Raw genomic sequence first — 17206 nt, 5'->3', positions numbered from 1 at the left:
CCTGGATCTGATGGTAATAGTTTTGACCATCACTCGTAACTTCTTCGGTAACATTTCAGATGATCAGTCTTCTTGTTCTGTGCAATGACTTTATTTTACCACAGTATCGAAACAGTACTATGGCAAAACAGTCTTAATTATGATTAAGAAATATCAGTTTGATTCTGTAAAGGTTCTTCTTTCTTTCAAGTATTTTTATTATTATTATTATTATTATTTTATTTTTTCTAGTATCTACCATACACTGTACATGCCTAATGACAGAAGTGAGCATTTCTGGAGTTTTAATTTTAATTTACAACCTGTCCAGTCATCTGCAGGTCGCTCTACATGCTCTGATAAGTGCTTTTTTTCCTGAGATATGATTTGTGTTTTCATTTTGATTCAGCAGTTGATGTATTGAATATATTGTTTTTTTGATTTAGTGGCTGGGTAGCAAATCGAGGGGTGTGAGAGGAGCAGAGGATTGAAAGCAGTAAACACTGACCTTTGATCACGTCTGACTGTTGAGAATTATAATTTAATGACATTTAAATAACTGAAGAGGTTAGTTTCAAATATATATATAAAATCGTACAATGTTCTGTTTTCTCACACTTGAACGCCACTTGAACTTCCACTGCACATTTTTGCGGAGGATACAATAAAAAGATTACATTGCTCTGTAGGTAAGATGAGTGAACATCAGCATTCACCTGCTCCGTTCGCCCTCAAAGAGTCGATCTCAGTTCATCTGAGCTTTCAGTAAAATGGAAAACCACTTAGAGCGAAGCGCCAAAGAAAAGTCAGTGTGGACTTAAATAACTACTGAAACGCACAAACTGAAATCAGTGATACACATCAAGTTTATTGGCCAGCAGAAAAAATATGCCATTTCTCTCTGTTTTTTCACCATTTTCCTTTTTTCTTTACTGCTCCTTCCTTCCTTCCTTCCTTCCTTCCTTCCTTCCTTCCTTCCTTCCTTCCTTCCTTCCTTCCTTCCTTCTCCCTCCACCCAGCTGTCGACTGCATGGTCTCTGAGTGGTCGGAGTGGTCAGAGTGCAACAAGTCCTGCGGTAAAGGACACACCATCCGAACCCGCATGGTCAAGCTGGAGCCGCAGTTCGGAGGCAGCACTTGTCCCGAGACCATCCAGAGGAAGAAATGCAAGATCAGGAAGTGCCGGACGAAAACGAAGGAGGAGAGAGGGGGAGGGGGAGGTGGAGGTGGTGGGAAGAGGAGGAGGCGGGGTAAACAAGGTAGAGACGCAGCGCTGGAGGAACAACCAGGTTGGTGGTTATAATCTGTGAGATTGTCATTATTAGCACATCAGCTGTATGAGGCCTCCGCTGAGACGCTGCCGTCTCTTCGTCTGTTCCAGCAGGTTGCAGGATGCAGCCGTGGAGCAGCTGGACGGACTGTACCAAACCGTGCGGAGGGGGGATCCAGGAGCGTTTCATGATGGTGAAGAAAAGAGCAAAGGGCGCTCTGGCTGCCGGCTGTAAGGACCGGAAGGAGATCCGTGCCTGTAACGTTCATCCTTGCTAGGGGGCACTACTGAGCTACAGAGGAGGGAGGGGAGGGGAGCTGAGAAATGAAAATATGGGATTATTTGATAAAGATGATCTGGGGGGTGGGGGGTTGATTTTTTTTTGTGTGCAGGGAGGTGAGGCGAGGGTGAGATGATGGGTTTGATAAGGAGGAAAAAGCAAGCGTCTGGGCAAGTAGGGGGGAAGAGGAGAAGAAGGGAGGGAAAGAAAGAGAAGAAGATGATGCGCTGTTTAGTGAAGCCATTGTAGACATGTAGTGAACAGGGCTGACTTTTACTTTAGACCACAATGGAAGTATTAGAGAGTCATATCTGTGTCCTGCAAAAAAAAAAAAAAAAAAAAATCTTTACAGGAATTTGTATTTTTCCCATTGAAACTTTTCCTTCTGGCTCCTGCAGCAGGAAATAAGGTTGAATCCCGATATTTCCTGGGAATTCTCGTCAGGATCTGCTCCTGTTTTCTGAGATGAATACTCGCAGAAACCTGTAAGATGCTTTCTCCAAAACACCATTAATGATAGCATGTCAGTGCCGTACCTTGAAAAGCCGTTATTGCCGTAATAAAACAGGATCGGCGTGTTCGTTTCAGCGGTTCTTTCACATTCATGCAGAAACGGCAGCCTGCTGTGTGAGAGAGGCTGAATAATCTGTAAATGAAAACTGTGCAGATGTTTCAGCTGTCTTAATCGGGTGGGAGGCAAGATGGAGGCTCCCAGAGGTGTACCGGTGCGTGTTCACATACACCCACCTCTGTGCAGGGGGGGGGGGGGGGACTTACAACATACCTGCCTGAAAACGGCGTACCATTGTGCATGTTAGCAGGACCGCAGGAAATCATGTTGCAATCTTAAGTGTCATCTGCGGTGTTTGTTCCCTGACTTTAAATCAGAAAACACATCCTTAAACCGGCACCGACCGCCGGGGAGAAACACCATTAAGGTTAAGGTCAGACTCGAGGAACACGTTTCCCCTTTTCCTCGCTGTTGTTCGTGGTGAAGACTGAAACGGATGAGTACTGTTAAAACACCGGTAACAAGCGAGCAGGCACACGCGACAAAAATGAAACAAACACGCGTCATTAAACATTACGCTGGGAGAAAAAATAAAACAGGACAATGGTGACAGTGACGAGCTACAGGGAGAAGAAAAGAGGCAATGAAAAGGACATAATGTTCATTAATATCCTTTATATAAGTAAAAATAGCAATGCTGCAATATAAAATGACCTCGATTACAAGTAGAAGTCCCGCGGTGAAAAAGTATTATTGGCGAAATGTATTTAAAGTATCATCACCACTCACCCTGACACCACCACACCAGCAGCTCCATTCACAAATCAGAGCAGCGTTCAGTAGGTGGAGCACTGAGTGCAGAACCCTCTCAGATATTAAAGCTGATAACATTTAAACATGCTGAAAATCGAAGGATCAGATGATTCTGAATAGCATTTTTTTCCACCTTAAATATAGTTTGCCTCTAACAGGACTTGCTAGTCCGCAAGCTGACATCAGAAAATTTGAATAAAAACAATCCTTTCTGATTCGTTTTCTGCAGTTTTGTTGTTAAAAATCGTTAATCGTGGCAAGAAGTTGTTGGAAAAGTGTGATATATCCGCAGGAAGTCAAACTTTTACCCCTGGTTTTAAATACTTGAAGTCAGAATGAACTGTCACTCAATGAAACTAAACCAAACTGAAGTTGGAGGATTTTCTTTTTCTTTTCTTTTCTTTTCTTTTTTTTTTTTTTTTTTGCAAGACATAGATGCTCATGTCTCTAAAGTCTTATGGATGTACTGTATACCTACTATCTAACCAACACTACTATGTAATTACTAAAAAACACTTTCCCTAATAAACAGATACATTTAAATGGAGATGTTTTATACTGTTAAAACTAGTCTTTATATACTGTACTGCTGTTTATCTGTTGTTTCAGCTGATGTAGCATTAAACCTGCGATAGCTCTCAGTCTGTCGGGCGATCTTACTTTAGCATGTGTACAAATGATCACTTTGGTTGGACATGATGCGCTGTCAGCCGTAGATGTTGTCTTAAAACAGATCAGTGACTGTATCTGTGTCTGCTGGTTCCTGAGAAACACCGACAGATGGAGCCTGCAGCATTTCAATCTGCAGGACCGCTCAGCATACAGACTGTTTCTGGGGGGCCTTGGTTAAAACACGTTACTTCCATGTATTGTTTTTTTTTTTGTTTTTTTTTAATTGCGCTTTTTTTCTCTTGTGTTGCCACGATGACAGTGATGGGTAAAATCTCTTTTTTTTATTTTTTATTATTATTACTTAGCTGATCATGTCGCAGTTTGTTTCTGTTTTGATAAGAACATCGTCGCCAAAGTTCTCTGTAGATTTTCTGTAGATGTTTCTCTCGTCTTCACTCTTTTCTGTTTTCATTTCTTTGCCTCTGTATCATGTGACTATTTTGTAAGAAACCACCTTTACAATAAAAAGATGTAAATGTGAAAATCCTGAAGTGGTTTTGATGAAGTTTAAAGAACTGTTTGGGGTCCTGGAGTTTCCTAATTTTATGAGAATCATAAACATAACCTTGATCTGATAACGTGGCAGTCTTCTTAGTTTGGAATATAATTTCCAAACATAATGAATTATTCTATGATAACCTATATTCATGCATAGCCTATAACATATAAAGCATAAAATATTTCACCTCAATGCTCAAAAAAATGTGCATTTGCATTTGCATTATTTGCTTGGAAAATATATATATATATATATACTGTATATACAACCATAATTAATAAGCATTCATTCCTTTAGTTCTAACAGCTTCCTCATGGCCGGGCATGTACTTACAATTTCACTCCACTAGATGGCGATAGAAGAATGAAAATCATACAACTCAGGAGGCGATCCTGGTCAAGATGATACTGTGAGTAGAAGACGCTCCAGAATACAACACATTTCTATCTTAGTATCACATGTTACTAGTTTTTTGGACTGGACTTAGATTATTTTCAGTTTTGTTTGATTTACTTGAACTCTTTTCCAGATATGAGCACAAACACACATTAAAACAAGAGGCGGGATGAAAATACATGATTCATTACACATGAAGAGCATCATGCACACGCCTTTAAAGGGTCCATTCAACAGTTTAGTCTTGCAGTTCAATAAACTTGAAAACCTTGTAAGTGACAACTTGAAAAAAAGAAATCAGTACAGCAGATTTCTTCATTCAACTGTGCAATCAAACTTTATTTATATCTCTCACACATTCCTGATGACATCATTACGACATCATCGGGGGTGGTTTTTCCAGACTTGACAAACCTCCTGCAGAGCAACAGAGGTCGTTATCACGACTGTTGTCACAGCCACCAGCGGAGTTCCTCGTTAACAATACAGATAGTTCAACTTTCCAGTTAATGAACTGAAGTCTTGAGCTGCGTCCTCCGCTGCTGATGTTCATCTTCAGCCGCCTGTTTCACCGAACTGCGCCACACTATGAGCCGTTAGGTGTCCTGAGGTCGGCCCACGTATCATGAGTAAAGGATGCTCATGAATAATAAAAGCTGGATGAGGCGCAATAGCTTTTTATCTGCTAATGATCAATATTGAATGATGTTTTGCTGCAGTCGGTTTGTGGCCGTAGTGTTTCGGCTCGTACGGTGAGAGCGACACTTAGACGTGCTCTCAGCTTCAAACAGGGCAGAGACGCTTTGTGACAGTCCCCATGACAATGGCTACGCTCCATTTCTCTTAAAACCTCCGACACTGACAAACGTCTGAGGATGTGTAGCAGTGGAGAAAACATTGTTCAAACATTCAATAATTCATCCCCCACACAACTCATGTTGCTCTGGCTTTGTTTTGTTTTTTTAATTTCCAGCATCCTGATTCCAAATATTGTTTGTTGTACAAGAGTAAATTGGAAAACGTTTAAAAAGAAAAGATGTACAAGATGTTTATTGTCAGGCTGCTTCTTCAACGTGAATATTTCACTGGGAGATTGGGGTCACATATTCTCAATGAAGCAACGAGCTGATGCAGAAGACATGTTGTATGTAGTCTGAAGCAGATTCAATTTGTAAAAGATAATTGATCAAAGTGTTAAGTGTTACAAACACTACGCTCTTATCTGTCCCCTAAATGTGAAGATACTCCCGGGTGATGTTTAGCTAAAGACTCGACACAGAGGAAACAGCCAGCGTGGTTAAATAAAATCTGTCTAGCTGGTTTTAGTTGCCTTTGGGCTGAGCCATGCTACCTCTTTCCACCTGTTTCCAGTCTTTATGCTAAGCTAAGCTAACTGGCTGTGGCTGTTCTTTTGTACTAGATGCTCAGAGAGTTGCTTCCTTGTCTCGTTGTTTTTAACAGAAGACACTTTTGGAGTTTGTTGGACTCTTTTTTGTTTGTTTTTGGATTAAATATTTGGTCTCTTTTGGACACTTTATGTTTGATTGTTTTGGATTTAATTTATTTCCTGTTTTATTTTGTAACCTCTTCCCTTGTGTGTCTCATGTGTGTTTACTTCCTGTCTTTGTCTCACGTGTCCTTCCTGGTTAATTGTCTGCCTCGCCCTAATGTGTTCCAGCTGTGTTCTGTTACCCCTGCCTCTTGTGTACTTAAGTCTCTGTCTTCCCCTTTGTCTTTGTCAGTCTGTTTCTCTGCTGTTGTCTCCCTGTTTCACCAGTTTCCAGTCGTGCTCCTGTGTTTTCTGATTTTCTGTTTTGTTGTTCCTACCTGGTTTTTTGGATCCTTGTTTTGTAAGTTTTTTTTCATTTGATAAACACCTTTTTCCATTTTCACTTCTGTTTGTCTGCATATTGTTTTCAGTTCTTCCTGCAAACCTGAGACAATGACAATACAGATACTTGACTTGACCTTCTGGAAAGAGCACCTGAAACAAAATCTATTTCAGAACGTTTACAGCTGCACGTCAGATGGATGATTAGAACGAGAGTGTGTCACTATTGAAGGCTCGTTGATTTATAACAAGCCGATTTGTATTTAGAAATGTTAGTAATCCTCTAATAAAGGATCCTCCCACAACAACCCAGAAACTCATCAGACCCTGCATGAATCTGAATGACTGATATCCTCTCGAGAGTCCATCCTGTTCCTGTAATGGTACATCTGAGAAAGTACAAAATGTTCTTCTGTACCTCTTCTTCTTTGTTTGGAGTCCACTGGGGTACCACACACACACAGAAACAAACACACACACCTACGCAAACAAACGCACACATTTGACATATTTTAACATTTGTTTTTTCTGTTTTCTAAATCCAGTTGATGTTGGTGAGAGATGTTGGTCCTGCTCTGCCCTCTGCTGTCAGCATCTAAAGAATATCCCACCTCCAACTTACTCTTAACCTGCAGAGATGTGAAGTGGCTCTAAAAGGTTTGGAGTATTCTTGTACAGAGTTCGGAGGCTGTGGTGAGGATGGATTAACAGTAAACTGGATTTCTGTAGTGCTACAATCTCATGGCGGATAAACTTCTGACACCACACCTGCAGCGTGATCCGCTTCCTCACTGTCCTTTTGAATGATCAGCATGTTCCATATCGAGGAGTTTAGGACATGAAAAAGGAAATCTTTAGACAAATGAAATTTCAAATAGAAACAGTTCATCCCCTGAGGACGGCCAACAGCAACAGAGGATGTAACAGAAATCTAGCCATTAGTTTTGACCCAAGCAGCAACCTTAGGCCTGAAAAATGAAGCCAACAGGGAAGAGCTAAAAAAAAAAAAAAAACCTGCAGTTCCTCACACGGCCACTTGAGGCTGGCTCCGAAAGCGAGTCAATCTTCACAGACTCCCGTGTTAAAATGCTCGACTTCACAGCAGAACTTAAGATGTTTACAGCCTGGTACTCTATTGCTAACTTCCTCCCTTCATGCCAATTATCCTTTGGGGAATCCCGTAATATCAGTTATCCAATATCTGTTTCCTCCTAGCTGGTATAGACTGCACTTTTATATTGCACATAATGAGATGAGTATTACATAACATGTCGTGTTCACTACACTGCGCTCCCTCTCTCGTCTTTCTCCTTCCCTGTACGTGCACTTCTTCTGAGTCTGTCTCTCTGCCCTCTATTACCATAATTCCATCACATGCCTATGGACCTGGAGCTAATGCACTGCTGCCTCTGCAGCCTCCTGAACTGCATTACCAGGAAGTTTTTCCAGGGAATAGAGAGGGTGGTGTCAGGGAAAATCACCCATGGGATCAGTACCCTTCCTGAGAGGTCAGGAGGGGTTACATCATAGCAGAAACTGCCAATATTATCAGCATGCCTGTACGTGTGTGTGTGAGAGGAGAAGGTAAAAGATGGAGAGACAGGACGACAGTGTCTGAACACTGCGACCAGTAGTTTGTCGAAACATCTCACAGAAAGATTTAAATCTGCATAATTGTATCGATGCTAACTACGGCTCCATGCTAACTTTGCACTTGCAACTTCCAGTGAAGATAACTGTCCAAACAACTCTGGCTTAACAATGTATGTCAGGTCATGTCAAGCAGTGCAGCCCTCCTAAAGCTTTCTAAATAAAATATATATTATACGGATTTTAATAAATAATTTCAAATACTTGTTTCTGGCCAAACGTAAATGCAGAAATTAGCCTCCTCAATTAGCGACTGTTATTTTAAATCAAATTTTATATTCAAAAAGCTTTAGGGGACTTATGCAGGTTGATTGACAGTTTGCAGTTGTGATGTAATTGTGGTCAATAGGCGTACATAAGTGTGAAAGCATGCAGTTTTGTCCACCAGGTGTAAGGTGATTGAAAGTGAAATGACATGTGGTGCTGCACAAACAGATGACTGAACTTTTGGGTTGAAATGACAGCTGCACCGGGCATCGACGTCCAGGGATGAAACTCACAGGTGTTCTGTGCTGACAAGCCCTCTAATCAAGCAGGAGTGAAAACACCTGTGTAGCCGTACGGTGGGCGCTAGAACCTTTAATGCTGCACAGGTGTGACAGGGGATGGAAATTACTGTCAGTCTTCCTCATCAGGTGGAAGAAAGATGTCCTGCACCGGTGCATCGGGTGAGGAGGACAAGTGGCCAAGTTCAGAGAGGAGGAAATGTAAATCAGCAAACAGAAGAAGATGTGGTTGTAAGGGAGACGCTCAGCACCGTACCGGCTGTGTAAATGCTATGAGAGACGTCATGGAGACTCCGTTCACCAAGTCAAGTTAATATTGTCTTTACTTGGGATGATTTTTTATGTTTTTGCGTTGTCTGTCCGTTTGTGTTTGTAACTCAGGAAGGAAGGATTGTGACCATATTTACTTCAACCTGGCCGGGTGGCAAACAAGCGTAATTTTAGTTATTCAAAGTAAAGTTAACTTTATATGAGACAGCTTTAGCCGTAAATCATGAGCATGGGGAGGTTGTTTGGTTATAGTGTGGCATCATTAATGCATTAGACTGAGAATAACTGCTGCTCTGCTCAAGGTACCGTTTTGCTAGCTGTTGTTCGACACTATTAAATAAAAGAAAATATGTTTTTTGCATCACTTGTTTCTGTTGCTCAGCTTTGTCTGTGGCAGGAGCCTGCAGATATTTTCTCTGCTGCAGTTATAATACTGAATCTATTCTTAGTGCAAGTTATTTTTCACCGATATACTGCTGCATTTGCATGAATCACCTGTTTCTCTGATCTTCTCCTCCCACTTTTGCTCCATGCGTGCTGCGCCGGGCACGACGACGCCTAAGGGACAGGGCGAGAGGCGATAGAAGAATAGACGAACGGACAGATGGAGAACAGAGCTACGGCCGTGTCACCACACACTTTGATTTGATTTGTGTCCCCTAACAGCGCGCCTGCTTAGTGTTTCCCCTGTTCTGCCTGCGAAGATAAGAAGTGTGGCGCCCGTGGAGAAAGTGGGACATCGCAGCATCAATAGTAAGATGATACAGCAAAGAAGAGAAATAGAACACAAACTTAAAAATAGCATGTACACATTTGAGGTTATGCAAGCTGATGCAACATGTGAGAACCCACTCGCAGAATTAAAATATTACTGAAGGCACTTTTAATCTGTTTGTTTTACTCAAACGAGTCGAGTTGCTCATATTTGGAATTCACAGAATAAATTTCAGTAGAAATGCAGATATAAAGACTTAAGAGTCCACAGCCACTGTGTGTTTTCAAGCGATTACTAACAAGGTAACAGGAAGCAGCTTAAGTAACATATAAATCAAAACCCCGACTCCCTGAGAAGACCATGTTCGAACAGTTAGTCTGCACATACTGTACAGTACATTCATGTAAATATGCAGCTCATTGAACCTCTTGTGTTGCCTCCCGCGGAGAAATTCCTTGAAGTCTCTGTTTTAATCTGGGGTTCCTTCCCAGCATGCTCTCTGTCGTCAGTCAGCCTGTCCCTGTGGGTTCAGCTTTTTTGTAGTTACGTTTTCTGGCGGACAGCTGAGAGCCAACTGGGAGCTGAAAGACTAGAGCCGCGCTCGAAATTGCCAGCAGATGTGAAATATTCACGATCTCATCTACATGAGTAAATTTATTCTCAACACCAGTCATGGCGTGTTCTAAAAATACACATACATGTCTCTGTGCTCCTTTTCAGGAGCTAAAACATCCACGAATCAATGAGGAACGAATAATTACAACAGATTTATTTCATGTCCATCAATGTATAGACTGGTGAATGTAAATTATTTGTTAGCTCCTCCGGGCCTCGGAGGCAGTGCCACATGTGACACACAAATCTGACTCCACGCCCCCCGGGGCTGTGTTGTCTACGACCGATCTACTTGCAACACGGGACTCATGGATGGAGAAAACTAGAGATTTAAAAAATAACCTGATCAAAACCTCACATTTTGGCCGAGCAGCACCCCTCTGTGATTCGCTGGGAAGTCACAGCTGGACTCACCTGCATGACGAACCTTGTTTAAATGAATAAATAAATAAATAAATAAATGTTACTGAAATTTCCAAGCTTAGAGTTTGGTAAAGCATCTCAGCATCAACCTGTGCAAGCTATTTTGTCTCTCACCGTGAATGTGCCACATATGATGAAAGCTCGCCTCTTCATGCGTTCACTGTATGTTCCATAACGATGCACTTTCATGTTGTTCATGTTATTTTAGTGCATTCAGCTCATGTTTATGCATTTTATCACAAGCAAGTCAGTAACTCGTGTGTGTGTGTGTGTGTGTGTGTGTGTGTGTGTGTGTGTGTGTGTGTGTGTGTGTGTGTGGTTCCCATAGGTGGTGGTGGTGTGGTGACCTCATTTGCTATTCTTTCAACAAAGTGATTCTTATTGATGGGATGATCTCATTACCCCCCCCCCCCTTTTTCACTTATTTCATTCTCGAGATTGAAAACACACACACACACACACATATATATATACACACACACACACACACACACACGCGCACGTGTACATGCACGCGCGACCGCAGTGGGAGTAGTGTCTCCATTTAGATGACATGGTGAGAATGGAGCAGCATTTCCCCTATCCTCCTATAATGAGCCTGTAATTGAAGATACAGTATTCATTCATTCATTCATTCATTCATTCATTCATTCATTCATTCATTCCCTCCACAACAACATCACACAGGAAGCTAATTAGCCTCTGGATTTGGAGCGTCTTGAGGTTAATTTTAACTCATATTTAAACCAACCAAGTTAACCACACAGCAGTGGCCACACACACACACACACACACACACACACACACACACACACACACACACACACACACAGAAAAAAAAAAACTGGAAAAAAACGATCCATTAAAAACAGTCTTTTCAATATATTTCTTGTGTACTCTCTCTCAGGCGATTAAAGTTTTAAATAAAGAGTTTGTTTCTTCATCAGGTATTTGCTCCCACCTTACGGTAAATGTTTGAATGAATTAGAGGTTGCTCGCTGGTTGAATGTGGTATCCTTAGTGATCTGTTAAAATGGTTAAAATGGGAATGTGGAGATAAACAGCACAAAGCAACAGTGTGTGGGAGGGTATTCAAATTAAGCTGTAGCTCAACACCTACACGTCTGCATAAGCAGAATTAACAACAAGCCTAACTGTAACTGACAGCATCTATGATGAAGGCATCTAAATACTTCTCTGCAGCTCCTTTGCTCGATCAAACTCCAACACGCTGATACATTTGAATTTGAGACACATTTGTAGTTAATGTTAGAAATAAATTTTCCTCTTGGGTTTTCAACTATCACCTTGAAGAGGAAAGGTTGACGGTGTTAGAGAGCAGAGGTCCAGTGAGCGAGCGAGTCGACCGGAGGGCTGAAGCGAGCGCACGGTTTATTCATGTATTTTCTAACGACTGCTGAACCTCAGAGGTTTGCTGAGATTGAAATGTGTCTCTGAGTGAGTCCTGGGCAAAACTGGCAACACAATTAAATTACATGAGCCAACATACAAGCAAGCTTTAGACGAGGAAGAAGAGTAAGAAAAGGAGAAGAGTCTACCGCCATGCTGGCAGCTCTGTGAGGCTGCTCTTAGGAACGTCAGTGCTTTGAGCTAAATGCTAACAGCGTTTAGTGTGTAAGCATGCTAATGAGAGTAATGATGCATTAGTGCAAAGTTAACAGAAATGAAAGAAAATGAAAACCTATCGTTATTCCCACTGGGGTTTGTTCACAAATCAAATTTCTACCCCCCAAAAAAGACATCCGAGCAGTCAGGAATTAAAAACTAGGGCTGCTCTTCTTTCCAGTGCAGTAAGGTTGATTAGCAGAACAAACTAAGTCTTTCGTTAGGCAAGTTTAACCTTGCAGGAGTTTCTGAAATAAATGAATAACGACCGGAAACGAGTTGATGGCGTTTCCCGACCTCTTCGCTGCAGAAATGAACCAGGGAGAAAATCTTCCAAACAGCCAAGAATTAACAGTCTGAAAAACAGCTAGAGAAAATGATTTTGACAGTAGAGAGTGAGAGTATGTGACTGACAGAGGAGCTTCAATCACTGTATTTAACGTTTCACATGAGAAAAGGCTGCAATGATGGTGATTCTCTTCTCCTCGGACAAACGGTATCTCAGGGAAACTTTCCCAACAGGACTGAACAGAAGTAAAAACTTTTTTTCTCAAGAACTCAGATGATGGAAGAGAAAGATTGTCTTATTATTCCATTATGCCACTGAGTCATACCTGCACCCAAACTGTAACATGACTGTGGTGAGAGGATGATACTTTATGCATGTTTCTCTTTGTCTTGCCTTGCAGCTACAGTAAAGCTCCTATAATCAAGTGGCTGTCACTGCTGTCGCACTGTAGGTTTTGGCTGCAGCTGAGTATTAGATTTACAGTGGCCAGAAACAGGACTCCAAATGAGTGCTAATGTTGCTCTGTATCAGTCAGATGTGTAAATAATAGTTAGCATGTCAGCGTTGTGTTTAAAGTTTGTTTCCATGTGCTCAAGGCAGGTCTTGCATTATTACACAATATTTTGTCCCTGTCTTGTTTCAAACTCTGGTTTTATGATCTTTACAACCAGTTTCATTGGTGCATATTGTTAATTAATTTGTGTTCAATCAAATTGCTTCAAACTTACTATAAATAAATCTTGGTGCCCAGTAGACTTCCAGCATAAGAGCACTGGTTGTTTCCGGGTCTCTTAATTTGGTGATGGTGACAGTAAGGGCTAAAACTACAAAAGTTATCTTTGGAAAATGTTACCAAATGCACAAAAAATGTTTCACTGTAGTTTTAAAATAGAGAAAACAATAACAGAACACAACTGATATAGCGAGTTAGCTAACTAATGTCATGCAGTGTTTACTGGTGTGGAAAATCGAATGTTGCTCCAAGACTGTTTTATTTTAATCAACGTTTGTTCACTGCTGGTGAGGACGTGTTTATTTCAGGGAACTCGGGACATCAGTGAAATTTGCGCCTGATTTTCTGCTGATTTCTGCGGTCGCCATGGTCACACTGCAAGCTGTGATGGGAAGTCAAAAACCATTCAATCATGGTCAACCATCATCGGACAGCGGTGGCAAATAGCTGTGTGATTTCAATCCGAGCAGCATCTGCCCTCTCTCTCCTTGGCGCTTCCACTGATGTCCACTTCAATGGCTGCCGTCTTTTCACTCTGAAAATGGGAACGGCGATGGGAACAGCTGTTTGTACCTTAGAGGTGATGTGGGGTATTACAGCGCGAGGGACGTGTCTCTAAGTTCTTTTCAGCGGCTCACTGATGAACTGAATTTCAACTGACAAAACACAGAACAGCCTGTAGCAAAGCTGCGCTGCCCTGTCTTGAGACATTTTTGAGCTTTAGATCTTTTCATGAGGCTCATCTCGCTCTGAGCGTCCACAGCAGCCATCAAAAGCAGAGTACAAAATATCCACAGAGGAACACACACCTCTTCAAAAGTGCTTTGCAGCAGGGTCCAAGAGGGATAAATTAGTTGGACAAATTCGCACCATATGCAGCTTGAAGGTGCCTCACGGTCGGATCACTTCTAGCTCCTGTTGATAAGTTGAATTACATCCAAGATTTTATCTTCACCAATGCCCCATCATTTTTTTTTTTTTTTTTTTTTTAAAGTGTCCCAGATTCCTCGGTGATCTGTGGCTCGGAAATTGTGAATCTACAGCAAATGACACGATAACATTGTCACCATCAGCATAAACAGTGTCAGCATTCTGTCGAGTTGGTTTTTATCTGCAGCAGTCTCATCATGGAAGCACTTTCAAGTTCCCCTGGTGCCTTTGTACACTCTGAAATTGAAGTGTCATGCCATTGTATTTGTAACACAGGAAGACTCAGACAGAATATTATCCCAGACATCACTCAGACACCACATCGCTGCTGCTGCTGCTGCTGCTGCTGCTTTATAATCCCACTGTTTTCCTCAGCTATCTCCCTCCTAGAGAGTCGTGTTCCTGTCCTCCCTGCATTGTCATACTTTCAACCACAAGACAACAAGGGAAATCTTGCCAAACGGCTTAATATTTTATTTTTTATTTTTTTCAGAATATTTTCTTATCATTCTGCTTCAGTGATTTTGGCAAGGGTTTTCAATAGGGGACAAAATAACAGTGAGAGGGTTATTACAAGTCAAACAGCACGATGGCTCTTCAGCACAGCTTCAGCAGGTTGAGAAGAGAAGCTCAGTTGTTACATGTAGACATCACATTTTAGTGTGTGTAGTAATCATTTGTTATATATCACAGTATGTGTTCCTTCATGCTATCTGCACCATGAGCTCAACTTTTTCTGGACTCTGTGGTTCACTGAGGTCATGCAGCAACTTCTCTGCATAAAACTTAGTAAATTAGATGAAGAGCTCACGAGTGTGACAGTGCCTTTCTTTATCATACTGCAGATATCTTAGCAACAGTTCACCTTGTTCTCTATGAGAAATGCTTGATATGTGGTAAAGATACAATTAAACTGAACGTGTCAGTGAGTATTAATAAAACTGCAGGCTCTGACTGTGTCGGCCAAACGGCAGACAGAGGTATGAATGGATGAGTGAGAATTAAATACGTGTATTTAAAGGTTCTGTAAATGAGATTTTAAACAATACCACAAAATTTCTGGAGAAGTTTTGAATGTGCCTGCTGCATGGTGCGTGCACTTCACTCCTCACGTCTCAATCTGTACAAAGGACGTTACTTCCAGTTTCATTCATGCCGTAAAGACTCATCCTGACACCGCCGGGTAATGGTCTCCTGTTTAAACGTCAGACAGCAGACTTTGTGTTTAAAGGCTTGTGTGATTATAGATGCTGTGAGAAAGAGTCACGTCGCCCCCGCACAATTTATGGCCAGTAACACCTGTATTCCGTATGTATTTACAGTCTGTAATGACCTTTTTTTAATAGAGGATTTCATTGTTACTGGCAGAGTTCATCTTTGGATAATAACTGTGTAAGGGATTTACAGGAAACTGCATTTATGTTCCTCAGGGCAACAGTTTGAAATGTTCTGATAACTCTTACTCTTTTGTCGATCCGTTCCGGAGCCTATGACACCTCCAGGACGGATCCAGTGTGGAGTCAATTTGCTGTCGGGGAGGTAAGGTAGGTCATAAAAGTTCGATTTTAGAAGCGATCGTCAATATGGGGATGTAGTGGTATCGCTTTACTGCAGGGCATGTACATGTGTGTGTATACATGTCTTGCTGTGGTTGTTTGAAACCATCAGTGTGAGGTTATTGTGGCCAGTCGTGACAGCTGCAAAAGGCTTTCTGAGGGACATCTGCGGTGACCGAGGTCAGTGTCAGGATGAGTCTCTACGACATGAATGAAACTGAAAGTAACGTCCTTTGTGCAGATTGAAATGTGAGGAGAGAAGAACACGCACCAGGATTTTTCTAGTTAATAGTAGGTAGTTGAGTCATGGTGTGTGTGTCATGGTCCTCAACAACACCATCACCTCGAGTAAAAACAGATATTTGGTGAGCGTCCAACCATCCTCACAATGAGCTGAGTCTAGGTGTGACAGGCATCACAGTAAACGTGTGAGCTGCACTAACAAGCTGTAACTCAGTTACTTCAGCTCTTGCCTGTAGCTGCAGCTGTTGGTGAAGCGCAAAGAAAAGAAGTGGCTGCCATTCCTCAGGCCGCATAGGGCGAGTTTGGTTTGATGCACCACAGCAGACGGTTTAACTGTAGAGCTTCAAGATCGCAAGATAAGATGGTGATCGCTGTTATTAATTGTGCTGCGGTGACTTCGCTATAAACTGTGAGAATGACCTGACCAGAAAGAAGCAGCTGCCGTTTACCTCAAGTTTACCTGAGGAGAGACTTCACGAGCAAAACACTTCACATCGGAGACTGTGATTCACCTCTCGTCTCGCACCGGTAGTCGTGGTTTCTTTTAACCATGACTGTGACCTTTCCTTAGCCTGAGCAGAGCAGTTTAAATGATCTGACCACGTCTGAGGGCAGAAGTGTTTGTGGCCGTCCCGAATGGCCACATTCTGAGGTTGGGGCAAAAAAGGTGCAGACGCAATCATTTCGTCAGAGGTAATGACAGACATTTGGACAATCGTTTTTTGAAAGCTTTCATAGTGTTGCATGTATTTATACTTACAAAATGTGACAGCAGTAGTTCTGCAAAGAATGAGCAATTTATTTTTTTTGCTATTTTCTCACCTTGATACACATTGCCCATCACTGTTTGAAATGGACTTGCTATTTGAATGCAGGGTTTCAGAAAGTTACAAAGGTTTGACATGATTTCTGAAAAGATGTGAGAGGACGCGGCCCGGTAGCCTTTACAAAACCTGAGGTCCAAATAAGAAACAGCCTGAGGGAGTTTTGATGAAGGACTTGCCACCTGGATCTGCACTCAAGAGGGGAGCAGGCGACGGCATGAATCAGCCTGGCTGCGGAGGACACATTCATATCCACCCCCACCTTAAAATAAGAACAAACTCACCTTGAATTATAGTGGGAAAACAGATTTCTATTGTAGAAAATGCGAATGCGGCCTAAGAATCTTGATAATTTGATTGTAGCTGTCAGATTGTGATGCAGCTGCTGGTAAAACCGGAAATGAGGAACACAAATCCAGGAGTGACGGGAGGGAGCTGCTCCAAGTTTGAGGAATCCAGCAGTGTGTTGTTAAAAAATAAAAGCCACCACAAGCTTAATACTTCTTAATGTTTTCAGGATGGGGAGATGGTCAGGCCTAAAGTACTAATCAATATTCTTATATAAATAATATTTA

At 41.8% G+C, this 17206-nt stretch overlaps 1 protein-coding gene across 1 annotated transcript in view; it reads left to right on the top strand.

Annotated features, from left to right (window-relative positions):
• LOC111222511 (spondin-1-like) overlaps positions 1-1573 on the top strand; it is an 81385-nt gene extending 79812 nt beyond the window's left edge. The window contains exons 15-16 of the mRNA XM_022746268.1: positions 999-1268; positions 1361-1573. Coding sequence (XP_022601989.1) covers positions 999-1268; positions 1361-1527 — 437 coding nt within the window. The 3' untranslated portion in view covers positions 1528-1573. The remainder of the gene's footprint in view (positions 1-998; positions 1269-1360) is intronic.
• The last annotated feature ends 15633 nt before the right edge of the window (positions 1574-17206 follow it).

Source organism: Seriola dumerili, unplaced genomic scaffold (assembly GCF_002260705.1).
Source record: "Seriola dumerili isolate Sdu_G_001 unplaced genomic scaffold, Sdu_1.0 BDQW01000097.1, whole genome shotgun sequence".
In the NCBI taxonomy this organism is placed as follows: Eukaryota; Metazoa; Chordata; class Actinopteri; order Carangiformes; family Carangidae; genus Seriola; species Seriola dumerili.
Note: the sequence above shows the minus strand (reverse complement) of the source record. Positions and strands in the feature narration are given on the sequence as shown.